Source organism: Salarias fasciatus, chromosome 4, assembly GCF_902148845.1.
Source record: "Salarias fasciatus chromosome 4, fSalaFa1.1, whole genome shotgun sequence".
Taxonomy (NCBI): Eukaryota; Metazoa; Chordata; class Actinopteri; order Blenniiformes; family Blenniidae; genus Salarias; species Salarias fasciatus.
Window position 1 is genome coordinate 17,700,888 of NC_043748.1, and position 16,826 is coordinate 17,717,713.

General features: G+C 44.7%; 2 protein-coding genes across 2 annotated transcripts; both read left to right on the forward strand.

Moving 5' to 3' along the window:
* Nucleotides 1-728: 728 nt before the first annotated feature.
* Nucleotides 729-7,315, forward strand: ankrd40 (ankyrin repeat domain 40). The gene is made up of 5 exons (XM_030090226.1): nt 729-1,206; nt 2,602-2,750; nt 2,946-3,590; nt 4,200-4,381; nt 5,327-7,315. The coding sequence occupies exons 1-5, from the start codon at nt 1,073-1,075 to the stop codon at nt 5,468-5,470; spliced, it is 1,254 nt and encodes a 417-aa protein (XP_029946086.1). The 5' UTR covers nt 729-1,072; the 3' UTR covers nt 5,471-7,315.
* Nucleotides 7,316-13,404: 6,089 nt separating this feature from the next.
* wfikkn2a (info WAP, follistatin/kazal, immunoglobulin, kunitz and netrin domain containing 2a) lies at nt 13,405-16,037 on the forward strand. The gene is made up of 3 exons (XM_030090469.1): nt 13,405-13,678; nt 14,254-14,570; nt 14,720-16,037. The coding sequence occupies exons 1-3, from the start codon at nt 13,466-13,468 to the stop codon at nt 15,918-15,920; spliced, it is 1,731 nt and encodes a 576-aa protein (XP_029946329.1). The 5' UTR covers nt 13,405-13,465; the 3' UTR covers nt 15,921-16,037.
* The last annotated feature ends 789 nt before the right edge of the window (nt 16,038-16,826 follow it).

Sequence of the window (16,826 nt, forward strand, 5' to 3'; positions counted from 1 at the left end):
CCATCTATAGGCCATAACCTTATTATGTTGAGGGCTGCAGGCTTTTGGAGGTGATGCCACTGTTATTTTAATAAATCAATATAAACATCCGATTGTTTTGTAGCTATTCTGCAAATTCAGCACCTCTCCTGTGACTGCTGACAACTGACTTCTAGGAATTTGGAGAAGTGTGCGAGAGTAGCTGTGCACATCATTGTTCACGACATAAATCATTTATTCTTTGCAGGACAAGCTGAATGAAATGAAAACATTGTACACTAATGTCTCCAAATAGAACATCACTGATGATCATATCTGTCACAACCTGCTGTAATGCTGGAGCATACTGAGGCCGTAACACCGTGTTTACTGTCCCCCAGTGGTCACATCATGGTAATGTAGCCCAAAATTAATTTCCATCTAAATCAACATGTGCAGCTTTTTGGACGTGCAAATCGGAGATAAACTCTCCCACTCAGTGATGAGTGATGGGTGAGAAGAAATTGTTGGAATAACTTTGAGTTGTGTCTCGTGCAACACGTGTGTGTGTTGATGACACTTCTTCTGACGTGATGGGGTCTTAATTTGTCACACTTTTTTTTTCTTTTTTTAGGAAAGATTTTTTGTGAGGATTTTAGCGATCGGAGTGGGAGCATTCAGAGGGGAACTAACATTTGCGTTCCCGGCTGTTGTCACATCTAAAGATGCCCCCCCTTTCCCTCCTCACCCCCCTCCCTCTCTCTCCCGACGAGGCGGCACACTGACGGAGCTCTGACACACTGGCGGCTTGAATGTGTGTCCGAGGTGCTGCCAGCGGCACCGTAACGTGAACCGAATACAGGAGCAGATGGAGAGCACTGGAGTCGCTGCCTGAGCGCGGAGGAGACGGAAGTTCCTCCAACCGGAGAGGTTTAGCCGCCACAAGCTAGCACCACGTCAAGCTAGCAGGTGAGGTTAGCCGGGCGGCTAACGCTAGCTGGCAGATCTGCGTGCTGGTGGAGGGGGAAAAAAGAAAACGTCAAGTGTTGGCAACTTAATCGGCGAGGCCTTCGCTTGTCCTATGGTGTCGCGTCGCTAAGTCGTCTGCACCAAAATGTCCACGACTTCGTTGGATAAAGAATTACAGGAGCGACTGAGAGAGGCGTCTGCCATCGGGGACATCGACGAAGTGCGGACGCTCGTGGAGAGTGGGGTGAATGTGAACTCCCAGAACGAGATCAATGGATGGTGAGTGTTTACAAATCTGTTCTCATCACACATTGTAGAATAAACCTGAAATTCACAAGTTTTAGCGCTCTGGTTTGCAGGCAAGCGCGACGCTGTAGGGATTAAAATGGTCAGCGTGATCCTATTACAGAGCTGGTTAAGCTGCCACTTTTATCTAGATTATCCACCCGCAAATAAACGAATGTCACGTAAACTTCATGTTGTTTTGCTCATATTAACATAACTGAGTCCAAGTGGGGTAATAACTGCTATCTTATCTCAGCCAATGATTGCGAGGTTTAGACAAGTGAAATATTAATGGGTTCAAGGCTGCTACAGTCAGTGTCACTGCTGAGTTTTCCCTTATTATTTATATCACAAACACATTAATAGTTTGAAGTTTGGTTTCTAGGATGTGGTTGATGTAATGCCTTTCCATTTGAGAGGAGAAAATGCTTTAAAAGGGTTTCATTATGTGAATTATTCTTCTGTGTTAGCCCAAGACATGTTTCATGTAGTCTGTAAATGATAAATAAATCGAACTTAGATAACTTCAGCAATGTCAGAAGGCTTTATATTACAGGTCACACTGGCTTGTACTTATCTTGGGATTCAGTGTCTTGCCAAGAGACATGTGGAGGTTGATGTTAGACCAACCAATAATTTTAAGATTAACAGACAACCACGTGTCTGCTGATAGGGCATCATATTACTTCTCATCATAGCCTGAAGTGTCTTTAAACCTATGGCAGCTCCGCTCTGAGGCTTTGTCTGCGTCAGACTGAAGATAGGCAGTCCAGATATGTCGTATTGGCTTAAAATCTTTGCCAGCAGTAGGAGTGCAAATGGTCGAGGTCGTGTTACCACCGACCATCACAGCTACCGCCTCCAGCTTCTCCCCAACCAATGATTCAGCAATCAACAAGACATTCATGTCAACTTCTGAGAAAGCCTTGTAGTAACCTTGTGCAATGTATCAAGCAGCTCCTATGATGATGGCTGCATTGCAACGTTATTGTCCCTGTTCAGCCAGAGTCTGCACAGCTCTGTGTGAAATTCAGTTTTAATGCTTGGTCTGTTGTTGAGTTAGGTTTGATGGGATGAGGAACATTTTCTCCTTTCAGTGAGTGAGCAGGCTTCAGGCCACAGGTAGCATTACAACGACCCTTGTCATGTCAGCCTGCATAGATGTGGTATGTTCTGCCTCGCAGTAATGAGCAGTGAATAAAACAAGACTCCTCGTCCATCCACATAAATGGTTGGGTTTCTTTTTACAGTTTGGTCTTTCTGAGCCAGTATTGCACATTTGTATCGATTGTTATCAACTCAATGTCAGTCTCCCCTTTTAGAGATCTTGCTAGTATTTTCTGCAGGTTTGTTGAAGTTTTTTCTCCCTCTTTTCTTTAATCCCATCAGGACCTGCCTACATTGGGCGTGCAAGAGGAACCATAAGCACATAGTGTCCTACTTACTCAGCTGCGGAGCGGACAAAGAAATCCTGACGGCTAAAGATGAGTTGGCCTCACAGCTTACATCAAAACCCGAGATCAAACGATTATTGGGAGGTTTGTCTTTAACTTCTCTGTTGCACAATCGCATGCAGTAATTCTAGAATACCCCAGATGATCATTTTTGTGATAAAAGTAGTTGAACGGTTTGATTGACTGTTTGATTCTTCTGTTTAAATTGACATAGACGCAAACTGTTGTAGGCTAATTTAAATAAACTTTCTTCTCTGTGAATGCCCTTTGTTGTCACAGTGGAGGTGGAGGAAGTGCCTGAAGTCAAGGAGCCCGAGTTGCCAATCATCCCCAATTACCTGTCCAACCCTCCCTTCATATATTCCAAGCTGGACAACAAGTCCGACATCCTCCTCGCTCCTCACCTCGCACACAACGGCTCTGGAGAGCACGCCGAAGATACACAGAGTGATTCGACCTCTGGCTCCCCGACACACGAGCCTCAGAAACCACAGAGTTTGGCCTCTGACACCCCCTCACCGCCCCCTCCCTCCCAAAATCACAGCCAACTGCAGGCGGCGGAGTTCATTCCTGTGGCAGAGCAGAACGGCGTGTCGCCCAGCGCCGCCTCGTCGCACAGCCACGCGGTGGTGAACTGCACGGTGCCCATGGACCTGTCGGTGGAGCCTCACCTCGTCAACCACGCTGACTTCCCGCACGCGGTGGCACACAACGGCGCCGTGTGTTCGCCGCCGTTGGCGTCACCGAGTCCGAGCCTGGCCGCGAACGGCGGCGGCCAGGTCCAAGCCCCGGTGGCCAGCACGAACCCGGCCGTGAGCCGGCAGCAGTCGATCCCACAGCAGCTCGGCTACGGCCCGGCCGGGGGGGCCATGCCCGCCTTCCAGCCTTTCTTCTTCACCAGCACCTTCCCCGTTAACGTACAAGGTGAGTTTTATTTCCATCATAAAAAGAGACGTGAGGTGTAATCCTGGAAGGACACATTCAGAAGACGACAATTTTTTTTATGTGTAGTTCACGCATCGATATTTTGTTCATTCAAACAACACAGCCAGAAATACTTGCTATGGATTTCTTACAAGTTCCATGCAATGAGCATTTCTTGGCTGAGAGCAGTGACTTCCTCCATTGCATTGAGGTTGCCAGGCAACTGGCAGAGACCCGATTAAGTTACTGCACGCGTCGAAATGCCCACAAGCGCCAGGCTCGATAAAGGCCAGAAGGAGCCCGCGGCTCCGACACCCAGCGTGTGAGCAGCGGTTACAGGATGAGATGTCATCAATAGGAGTCCAGGCATGACAACAATCTCACTTTTCAACCTGACCGAACTCGTCAAGCAGGAACACATTCTTGTGTTTGTTTTCTTTCAGCCTGATCAGTGAAATTTCAGATGACCATGGAGACAAAATATATCTAAAACAGTTGCTCCAGTCTTGAATCACCTGACAGGCATGTTTAACTTTTTATAGGGTAAACTTTCTGTAAAAATAAAAGGCTGTGAAGTGTTTGATTGTTGTATTTCTTCTTTCTCTCCAGAGCTGGTATTGAAGGTGCGTATCCAGAATCCCAACGCGAGAGAGAACGACTTCATCGAGGTGGAGCTGGACCGCCAGGAGCTCACCTACCGCTCCCTGCTGAGAGTCTGCTGCCGCGAGTTGGACATCAGTGCCGAGCACGTGGAGAAGATCCGCAAGCTGCCGAACACCATGCTGAGAAAGGTACGGAAAAGAGGAAACTCGTTCAGGTCCTGAAACAATGCTGCAGTAACTTACACAGGTACAAGTGTGTAGTCCATGACGGCGAAGCATCTTTAACCCTAGAGGAAGTTCTTTCACCTCCAATTAGAACTTTAAAGCACATTTTTGTGAAAAACTGAACTTGTTTTTTAGAGTTATTCTCCCGTTTCTAAAATTGTGTGAGACACTTTTTGAGAATCTCATGTTTTAAAAGCTTAAGTCCACAGGTCAACATAGGAAATGTCATACAACTGATCATATTCTGACATATTTCAGCCCTCAGCTTTGTCAAAGCAGCTTAAATTCAAAAATGAATGTTATTTAGAAAACAATGTTTTCTTAATCCTGGTGGAGGAAGACTCCAAGAATGTTTACCTCCAGCTCCAGTGTCACGAGCAGAACTCTGAGGTGTCTGTCCACATACATCTCTTCTTTTACATCATTACTATTCGAAGCTCCCAGAGGGGGAGAAATGTCACCTGTCCTGTTTTGTCAAAGTGTTTTCCTCTCCACTTTCTCTGTTTTTCAGTCTGACTCATGCATGCCAGTGACATTGTCCCCAACTCTTCAGTTAGATCGGTTATGAGTCATGGATCATTTCCCACTGAAACCAGCCCGAGCCCCCGTGCTCGCTGCCATACACGTCTAAATAAAGACAGTTTGGACACAATTCAATGAAAGCTGAAGTTAATTGCAGCTTACAGGGCATATCTCTCTTCTAGAATGTTCCAATAATAAACACTGATGTAATTAATCATCAGAGTTTCATGAAGTCTAATGATAATTACTTTTTCAGACCTTTGAGAGCATTGATGCACCTATTAATTTTATCTAATCGCTGAGTTTTAAAGTGGCTTTCTATGTTGATGGTGAATCAAACGATCAGTAAGTTTAAGTTGTGGTAAACTTGATTTCCCTGTTTCCCAGGACAAGGATGTGGCTCGGCTGCAGGATTTCCAGGAGCTGGAGGTGGTGCTTGAGAAAGCCGAGGGTCTGTCCCTCTTCTCGGGGGCCGGAGGCCTGACAGACAGACCCTGCTACAACATGAAGGCGTCCCGCCTCACCTACTAGAACCCCCTCAAAGCCTGAGCGCTCCCTGCTTACGACGGGCTTCTGTAGCTACCCTCCAGCAACCATTAACCAGTTGCCTGCCCAGGTCCCTTCTTGGCTTTGTTCGGCTTTGGTGTTTTGCCAAAATCCTGACTGGGATTTATTTTTCCAACTGTAGCTTTTGTCCTCCTCTGGCCCTCCCGCTGCTTCAGTGTACCCAAGCGGTTCTAAGTGATTACTGATGCATGGTGTCCTCGATGATGTGCGAAAGCATTCGGGCCTCCCCCCCCCCCCCTCTCTTTATGGCGTCCTCTCCTTCCACTGCACTTTGTGCCGAAGCCCCGGCGGGACAACAGAGGGGGACACTGGCTTGTCTTCCTCACAGGCTGGACACGAACGGGATTTTGCAATAGCCTTACACGGACACAATCCTGCCCTGGCTGCGGACTTTGGTCCCAGGGGGAGAAAACTAGAAAAAAATAAAAAAACAAAGGGTCTGAGAAGACTCAGATCGGAGGGATTTACATAACTGTCACTGACACTGGGCCATTCTCAGTCCGCAGGACAGGACCAGTCGCAGCACAGTGGACTCGCACACCGCAGCCGCCCTCCACAGCGACGCCAGACAACGTGTACACACTTTCATACATGCTGTAGGCAGAAACCTTAGTGTCTTTCCTGCAGAGAGGATCTGTTATTGGCCTGATTCTTAAGGTGGAAGTAACCTCACACCAGGCGACATTAAGGTCTCGCGGCCGTCCACATGTAGAATGCTTTAATCTATATCCCCACCAGGATGGACACACTTGAGTTGGAGTATTCAATCTCTGCTTATTTAACATTTTCAGTCATACACTGTGGTAAGGAAATAATCCATGACGTTTTGGATTTTTGTCCGTCTTATGTGTTCTTCTTGTGTCAGACAGAATTTGTGTCATTACAAAGAAAAGCGCAGCAACTTGAAGGCAAGACTTGTTTTTATTTTCATGTTTGTTTTTTTTCTTCCCCAGTGCATCCTCACTCCTGCCCTGCAGGGTGTGTAATTTCATGGACTCAGCGTAACACTAAAGCTGTCGACTGAAGTGTTCTTAGTTTTTTCTTTTTTTTTTTTAAAAAAAAAAAAGGGGTTTTTTGATTTTGACTACTAAAGCAAACCCATTTGCAGCGACAAAGCGTGAGTCCCAGCAGGAGTCGTGTGTGTGAGAGTCTCCCGCTTCTGATGTTTGGCTAATTCTGTGTTTGACTTTGATTAGGATCAAAACCAAAAACTAATCCAGCAACAAAGAAATGACTTCTGAGCGCCTTCTTTTATTTTTTTTTTTTCCTTTTACAAAAACGAAGAGGGAAGAAAGGACTTGATCTTGTTGTAATGATTCAGTGCTTCCTTGTTTCTTCCAACTTGAATATTTCTTTCTTTTTTGCACTTTGTCACCTCTGTGCGACAACTTTTTTTTTTTTTCTTTTTAAGATTTAAGATCCACTTCGGCTAACATCAGTCCAATACTAATCTTGTTTTGTCTGCAACATTTCGTAGCGCGATCAGAAATGAAGAGTTTCTAGACTAACTTTCCAGATGAACGGTTGAACTGGGGACGAGACGGAGCTGCTCTCCTAGATACCATGTTGTTTACGCTGCTTTCATCTGCACATTATATGACGTTCCTGCGATTCTCAGTAGGCCGACTCCACACACGTACTTACAATCAAGACTCTTACCCAGTGGTTACTGTTTACTGTTCAAATGTATACCTGAAGCTCTTACTGTATTTGTATGTTTTCTGATATATTTTTTATTAATTTGTATATGTTTTTAACCAGCTAGGCCTGTTGTGTTTGTGTCAACAACAAAACAAAAAAAAAAAAAAAGAAGAAGTCTACCGTGGGGATGGAGAGTTGTGCAGATAACGGCGAAGTTAAAAGTGCAATGTCGGGAAGCAGCCAGGACGACCATGAGTGCTCATCGTTTCCATCGTTTCTAAATGCTTTATGGAGTGAAGTTGTGCCACGTGCGTTAAAGACGGGAGCTGGTTTGACAGAGTAGGACTCGGCGTGAGAAAACCGCCTCCCCCCCCCCCCCCCCCCCGTGTCTCGGCCTTTCAGTGCCCTGGGTGAGTGAAGGCAGCATGATTGCAACCATTTGATTTTTTTTTTTTTTTGTTCTTTTGAATCAGATCTGCTTTGATGCTGTTGGGAAGAAGTTGTCTAATGTTTTTCTGTCAGGTTGCTTGTTGTTTTAGAAGAAAGCAGAATACAGTTGACCTAACCTATGCATACAGAGTCTGATATTTTTATATACAGTATATCCAGTGTACTTGTAGGAATAATCTTAAACACTGTTTAAAGTTGTTTTTTTTTTTCTGTTCTGGAGACCTGTATCTGTTCTTTGATAAAAGCATGGACAAATTAAGAAATCCTTTCCCTCTTTTTCCTCTCAAACTGGCCTTCTGTTCTGAAAGCATCTTGTATCTTCATCGTTGAGTTTGAATGAGAAGTGTTCATGTCAGCTGAGAGCCACTAGAGGGCGCACCAGAGCAGAGGTTGGTTTACTGAGAAGCTGCATACAGAAGAACAGGACAAATTACAATATCTGAAGATTAGGAATATCGGTGTGTTCGGGTTTGGTTTTGAGATCTTTATGTCTCCCGGCTAGAAAGATATGAGGATTTCAGACGTGTTTTTTTGTTCTAATGTCTCATATTTGAGTTTAGCCCATTGAAAATGCTACACTAAATTTTCCACATTATTCTCTAATTTATTCTTCACTGTATTTCATTGGATTTAGTTTTTTTTTTTTTAATTCTTTGTGAAAATGCTAAGATGTCATTTATTTCAGCCATTCATTTATATTAATATTTAACTTTAGGGGCCATCGAGTGAAGTTTCAAGGTGTAGCAGAGCCATTTGGGGGAGAAAGAAGTTTATTTGCACATTATTTCAATAAACCTCAAAATAATATCCAAGCCTCCAGTTTTCTAATTCAACCCCATGAAGACATACTGAGATACACAAACATACTGAGGTGTGATGTCGAGCATTATAAACTGAGTATTAAATTGCACAAAGAGAAGCATAATGTACTGAAAACCACCAAATATCCTAACAGCCAAACTTGGTTGAAACGTTGAGAAAGTTGAATGCTGATCACTAATCACTTCGCCACCATGCAGACAGAAATTCCCCATCATTTCAAGCATGGCGTCTGTTCTGAATTCATACTGCTCTGTTCTGTGTGTGTGTGTGTGTGTGTGCGCATGTGAGAGCTACATTTTGGCTGCTCCCTTCCGAGCTGCATGCTTTATGCCTCCCTGACGCAGTCTGAGCAGTTCGGGGTTAATGTCCCGGATTATTAACCCACAGTGGGGGATTCGATCCAGCAGACCCTCAGTTACAAGTTCACTTCCATCGCCGCTGGAGCGCCGGTGCTGAGAAACCAATTACTGATCTGCAGAAGAAACTTCACTGAGAAATGTTCCCTGCCTGCATGAAATACATACTAAACCACAGTAACTGCGATCTGCGAAGGCAGATCATTAAAATGTTTTTCAATACGAAGCATTTCTAAACCAACAAAGACTCCGTGTTGTTGCGCTGTCCAGCTGTGGTTTTGTCTTCGGCCCGTCCCGTCACTTTTGACCTGCATTGTCCCGTTTTGTACATTCTGTCATGAACTTAACTATCGACACGTTTTGTTATGTTCCCTTTCAGATTTAAAGAACATAAACAACACCTAAGTTATGGTCTTGTATCCGTGAAATCCTTAACCTCTTCGGCAAAACGAATACAGCGGTGTTCATGTGGCGACCAGATGTTCGGACCAGGGCACCGATGTTGCATAATCCAAACAGAGGAGCGTTCAGACAGTCGCACGTGTGCGTCTGTGTGTGTATCTGCTCAAAAACAAACGATGAAGCAATATATGGCTCTCGGAGTGTATACGTCCCTCCGGACGTCATCGGTTCACGTATGGCTCCAGGTCTGAGTGTCTAGACTTGGGCCTTGGAATCAGCTTAGAGCCCTGCTGTGGCTGGACGTGTCTCCCTCTTTTGTTCTGGAATGAGACACTCATAATAAGCTTAGTATGAACAGTCATAACACCTTCATTGTTTGGAATCGGCGTTCCAGACCTGGATCGTGGGCGAGAGAAGCCGTGGATCCGCGTGGTCAGGGACCCCCTAAGAGCATTTTAAAAATGGAGGCCCAGGGCGACGTTACCCGCAGGTACATGCGCGCGGCCCCCGGTGCAGCCTGTGCCCTTCTCTGACAGGCGTTATTCACACACAGCTAATATACAGAGCTTCGTACTGCATGGCACTGTAACAGAGTCCAACTGTGAACTAAGATGTTTGAGTTTATCGGAATCCTGGCAAATCCGGTGATTCATTAAACCTCTTTTATTTGCTTTTCACCGCTATACTGTATATATGAAAGCAGTCACAAAATCAACAGTACCAAAAAAATCAGTGCCCTTTTCTATTAAATGATACAGTAAATGTCTGTGTTGATTCTGACACCACATTTTCTTGATTTTTATTTTTTTTTATTTTTCCCAGATTGTTGTTTCAAAATGAATGTTGATTGGTTTATGGTGTCAATGTCGCTTATGGAATAATTATACTATATTATAATGCAAGTAAATACCATTTGGCGATATGTTGAGGCATGTTCCCTTTGAGGTATAAGCTTATCTCATCTTTTAAATCAAAAAATGCATTTATTTTAATATACCATCAAAAATGTTTCCAGTCCTGGCACCAATCAGGAAAAGCCTGCTGCATGACAGCTTATTACGGAAACCATATCAGAATTCATTATTATAATATTTTTCTATTTTCAAAGAGACAAATGAGTTTGAATAAAAGATATAAAGGTTTTTTTAAAAGACTCAAGGGTTTATCCGGTTAATGCAGCTTTCACATCAACACTGATGACAAATTTAAAGTCAACAAGTAACATTGAACAGGGTTTTTTTTTCCGGGGGGGGGGGGGGGGGGGGGGGGGGGGGTGTAGAAGAACCTGAAACACATGTAAAGAACATTTGAACCATGGAGATTCTGGAAGTGCTGTGACAGTGCTAACCACCCCAACACCGTGCCACACCACAAAGTCTAAAGCACGCAAGTCACATCAAAACATGTTTTAATGTGTTCAAGGCTCAGGAATCGGGAGGCGGAGCCATGAGGTTACAGGAAGTGATGTGAGGAGGAGAAGATGGCTGATTCTTACTGATGTGGTTTTTCCCTTCATGTATCTTTTCCTTGGTTGTAGAAGGAGTGTTTTCTTCATTGGGTTGTTTTTGATTGAAAGTGGACTTTAACCTTGCGGCTCTCTTCTGTCCCCCTGAACCTCTGCAGTGTTTCTTCACAGCCTCACCTCACAACCCTCCCATCAGCTCATTGCTGTAAAGCTTTCGCTCGAACTCCATAAAATGCATCCCAGACTGTAAAAAGGGACACGACCCCAGAGATGGAAATCAGGTTGAACTCAAGCCAAACACATTTTTTCTTTGCATGTTTTTAATTAAAGTTTGTTTCTAAAATTACTCATTGAACCAAGATCTAAATGGTCTTCTTATGATATAGGATCCTTTTTTCTTTTTGTTCACAAGCCCATGATTATAGCATCTTGTGAATACAAGAAGAAAAAGGATGGAAATACCAAGATAAAGTGGTGAATATTTTATTCAAATAAGCTTAAAATCAGACGTTTCATCAGACTACAAGGTTCTGTATAAAAGGAAATATTTGTACGGAGGATGTTGATGTCAAGGTGAAGCACAAAGCCAGCTTCTTTGCATAATCAAACTTCTTTACATACATTTATGGCAGAGTTTAGCTCAAGCGGTACAAAACAAAAGTGATCCTGAAGTTCAGAAGTTTCCAGACTGTGAGAACGCGGAGAATAAGAATAACAAGCAGCATCACACAAGTTGCTAAGCTGTTTTAAGCTGCGTTAAGAAAATGGTGGGCGTGCGAGGAGAAGGTCAAAGTCAAGGTCTGCTTGCAGACAATGCGTGCGATCGGGGCAGATATAGCGGCTGGAGCGCCCAGCGAGGGGTCCTCCTCGTGGCTTTATTCAATATGTGACATGCCCCGCAGCCCCTGTGTCGACTATGCTGGGAATGCAGGGTCTCGAGGGGTGAAGATTAGGGGCGGAGGGTGCGAGTGGGTGAGCAGACAGTGAAAACACAACTCCACTTGATTTTGTATATTTAAATACTGGAACAGTATGTTAACGTACAATGTCTTAATACTTGATATAAGTCTTATATAGATCAATAGAACTATATGATGAAGTGTGTGAGTGTGTGTGAGTGTGTGTGCTCACAGGCAGCAGACCAGACTGAGATTGCAGGTTTGGCGAAAGCAGCTCTGGGCCTCTTTGGACTCAGCGGGGACTCGGCTCAGGAAGCACAGACGCCATACATGCACTCAGTCTTTGATTCTCTCTCACACAGTGAAGACTTCAACAAGACTTTATTAAGAGTGAAAAATCCAATGTTTTCGCTTTAAACTCCTGATTTTTTTTTTTAATTATTATTATTTTTCCATCCCTGTTGTGATTGCAATACATGCATGTTTGTTTTGCTTTGCGGAGTCCTCCTCCTCCTCCACACTTCCTGGAAATGCCTGGAATACAGATTTTTTTCAGCATGTTTTCTAGGTGGCTGCTCCACTCGTGACTTCTCGCATGTCAATATTGCAACAGAACTGTCAAATGAAGCAGAAGTATTCCATTTGCTCGCGATAAGAGCTTACTTTTCTGCAAATGCTCATCACTCCATGACACTTCAGATTTCCAGTGAATACACAAAAGGAAAATACTCCGTGAAGGTTGTATTTTTAGCCATAAACTCAGCTGAAATATTATACATGATAAGCCACTGATGCCACTTCTTTCTGATTTTTATGAAAAAGTTGTAGCTTCAATAGTGAATAAAAATATAAGTATACTTCACTATTAATCAGTTAATTCATTAATGTATCATGCATCTACTTTATGATTAGAAGCCATGTCTGTAGTTCAAATACCATTTTTTGTGCATTGTTTGAAACTGAATAAATTCTCCCAGTAGTGATCACATGGATGCACTTGGTTCGGTTTGGTGCCATCTCCTGGAGTAAATCACTTCTTGGTGATTCAGCCTATACTGTAGAATGAATCTCCAATTTCTGTCTGAAAAGACACTTTAAGACATGACTTCACATCAGTATCTTTTATATTTATTTGTGTACTGGAGAAAAACACAAAACCTCTGAAATAATGTGGCTTTGCTTTGGTATCAAGAAGACGTGTGGCCGCTCCTACCCCCACCTGCAAGGACCACTGAGGAATTACCAATGAAATGGAAATGCAGTTACAATTGTCTTTGCTTTTGTAAGTGGTATATTTTTTGAAGTAAGTAGTTCAGACTTACAGCATTTCTCGCCTGAGTACAATTTGAAAATCATTTCAGCAGAGAACAAATGCAAAATAAAAAAAAAAAGGCTGTGTCCTTAAAAAGTAGTTCTGAATGTTTTAAATTAGTAAAGAAACACTTTTTAAAAAGCATATTGATTTGAGCGCGTCACCCTTCCTGTGCGCCAAGGGTTAAGGCAGCCAGCGCCTTTTACGCACAGGTGTCTCGCCAGTCCGTCATGAAGGAGCGCCTGCAAATAGTTGCTGGACTTTTTTTTTTTTTTTTTCGCCCCCCTCTTTAATTAAGTTGATCATAACTGTAACTCAGCTGGGATTTGCTGTCCGAGCAGACAGGCCACTGTAATTCATGTAGCGGGACATAAAGGGGGTTTGCGCACCAGCAGCGCTAATCTCTTGTTAACGCGGAGAGACTAACCTGGACAGCTCTCTCCACATCGGCTCCGGTCCCGCAAAGCGCCCCGCGTTCCCTCGTTCACCCTGCAGCCGCTTCCACTCGTAAGCTGTCTGAAAAAGAAAGAACAAAAGCGACATAAGAAGACAATTTAAGGACATTTTTTTGTGGGACTTTTGCAGGATTTCCAACATTTTCACTGTACAGACATGTGGTGGATGCTGTTTCCTCGGTGGATCTGGTTCCTCCTGGGACAATGTTACACTCTGGTGCTTTATATGGACAGCTGCCGGGTGACAGCGATGCCCATGTCCGTGGCAAAAGTGGTGTACTCTCACGCAGGCCTGTGCCCGAACGACCTGAACCCCAACCTGTGGGTGGATGCTATGAGCACCTGCATGCGCGAGTGTGAATCTGACCAGGTGAGTGCGTCTTCCCGGCAGTGACTGCTGTTTTTAACGAGACGATTTACACGCATCGGCATCAAACACACACAGTTAACTTCAAGCTCTTGAAAATCTGGAGTGATTGAAGAATGGCCAACATTTACGCACGGCATTTCAGAGAACTGAAAAAGTTCCAAAATCCAAAAAACTTAAGCAACGGTGGGGTTAAAGGATTCTTAATGATGAAAAAAAATCCCTGACTCCTGACTGAGAACAGGAAATTATTGTATCTTCATTTAGTTGATAATGGATGATGACAGTTAATTTACAATTTTATGGCAATTTTATGTTTTTGCTTGATTTGAACAAAGAGAGAAAAAGCATTAACTGAACATAACTGTAACTAAAATGATGAAATGTTGAATTTATAACACAATATTGTTGGCAACTCATTAAATCTGATCACAGTAGAAATAGTTCTATAGGTTCCCTGAAACAATTTTACTAAGACATTCAACATTTTCACAGTTTCACTGAGTTTGCTTGTTTGATGTTTGTGATCGATCTGCTGTTGTGTGACAGTAAAAGTTTCTGTCCTCTCCAAACTTTAGGACTGTGAGACATTTGAGAAGTGCTGCCCTAATGTGTGTGGTAACAAGAGCTGTGTGGCGGCACGCTATATAGACATCAAGGGGAGCAAGGGGCCTATAGGGATGCCTAAAGGAGCCACCTGCGACAAGTTCATGTGCTCCCAGCAAGGGTCCGAGTGCGACATCTGGGACGGCCAGCCTGTCTGTAAGTGCCGTGACCGCTGCGAGAGAGAACCCCACTTCACGTGCGCTTCTGACGGCATGACTTATTATAACAAGTGCTACATGGACGCAGAAGCCTGTTCCAAGGGTATCTCTATCTCTGAGGTCACCTGCAGGTAACATGTTAAGTATTTTAGATATCTTCTAATTTGTTTTTGCTGTGATGAGGTAAAATGTTGTTGCTTCGATTTCCATACAAAACACTAAATAAGTTACTGACTACTTACTTTTTTTCCTTCTTTTTTTTTTTTTTACGTAACTACAGGTACCACCTGACCTGGCCGAACACCAGTCCCATCCCCGTGGAAACCACCTTACATCCCACCACCGCCCTCCAGACCACCCTCCCCACGGACATCCAGCTGCCGGTCATCCACAGCGGCCCCACCCAGCAGGCCGTGTTTGTGGGCGAGACGGCCAGCTTCCTGTGCGAGGTGTCTGGGAAGCCGCATCCGGAGGTCACCTGGGAGAAGCAGCTCAAGGGCAAAGACAACGTCATAATGCGACCCAACCACGTCCGGGGGAACGTCGTCGTCACCAACATCGGCCAGCTGGTCATTTACAACGCTCAGCTCCAGGACGCGGGGATCTACACCTGCACGGCTAAAAACGTCGGAGGAAGCGTGTCGTCCCACTTTCCGCTGGTGGTGGTCAAGAAAGAACCGAGAGGTAAAAGCGCAGAGGGGAACGAGACCAACCTGCCGTTCCCGGCCGCAGAGTGCCTCAAAAGCCCCGACATGGACGACTGCGGAGAGGAGAGCATGAGCTGGTACTACGAACCCAAGAGGAACAACTGCTTCACCTTCACTTACAGCCAGTGCAACAAAAACAGAAACCACTTTGACACCTATGAAAGCTGCATGCTGTCATGTGGAGGGGAGCTGGCGGCGCCCTGCAGCCTGCCGAGCCTCCAGGGTCCCTGCAAGGCCTACGAGCCCCGCTGGGCGTACAGCAACACCCTCAAGAAGTGCCAGTCCTTCGTGTACGGAGGCTGCGGGGGCAACGAGAACAACTTCGAGTCCAAAGAGGCCTGCGACGAGATGTGCCCCTTTCCCAAGAACAACAACTGCAAGGTGTGCAAACCCCGAGGCAAGATGGTCACCAGCTTCTGCAGGAGTGACTTCGTGATCCTGGGGCGGGTGACCGAGCTGACGGAGGAGCAGGAGTCGGGCCACGCCCTGGTGACGGTGGAGGAGATCCTGAAGGACGAGAAAATGGGTCTGAGGTTCTTCGGCAAGGAGCCCCTGGAGGTGACGCTGCTGAACATGGACTGGAACTGCCCCTGCCCCAACATCACCGCGGCCGACGGGCAGCTCATCATCATGGGGGACGTCCACAACGGCATGGCCGTCCTGCAGCCCGACAGCTTCGTCGGCTCCTCCAGCCCCCGCAGGATCAGGAAGCTGGGCGAGGTCGTGCACAAGAAGACCTGCGATTTCCTGAAGGATTTCACCGCGGCGCAGTAGAGTTCTCCGAGAGTCAAACATCGTCAAGCTCAAGTGACCTCAACACTAGTAACTTATATTTACCTCTGGAGGTTTTGTCGCCTTTTCCAAATGTTTTTCCTCCACTCACGTGATTCACAAGTTCAAATCATTCATACCTGTCAGTCGATTTTTGTTTTTTTTTTTAGCTGATTTTGTCAGAGATACTGTCCATATAGTTTTTGTTTCACTAGGAAGCTTCTCAGACGGTTTCAATATCCCCACACTGTCTGGAAAAAGCACATCACAAGAGTTCACTCTGTACAAAGTATTTAATTTTTTCCTCTCGAATACACTAACATCGTTCATTAGCTGTATGTTCTAATATGATTATCGTGTTTGTTTTTTCGTTTTGATGGGAATCTCATGGTCGACATTGTGTAACATCACTTCAACGCAATGCCAAGCCTCAGTTCATCGAACAGAATCAAATAAGCTCCTCGGTTCCACCTTTTTTTTGTGGAATCACTTTTGACAAGTTTTCATTTCCAATGCAGAACACGTATATGGACTTGTTTACTTCATATTTATTTTTCTCGATTTTATTTCTATTAGTGTTGTGGCCAGTAACTATAGGCTGAATGTATCTCTGAGAATCTAAGCATATAAAACACAGGCGTTTCTTTTATTTATCTACGATAGCCTGCATTATCATCCACAGATGTCATGGACTATGACGGTAACTAAATAAAACTTGATTTTGAGAATATTTCTTGTGTCCCGATTCTGTTTTGTTGCGCTGTGCTGAGGTGAACAACCCCAGACGTGAACAGGGTTTGCCTAAGGGCTGAGGCGGGCAGCACATGTTGTTCTGTAGTTGACGTCCGTCCATCCATATCCTCCTCCTTCCACTTGAAATTCACACACCAGTCTGGCATTAAAGTCTGG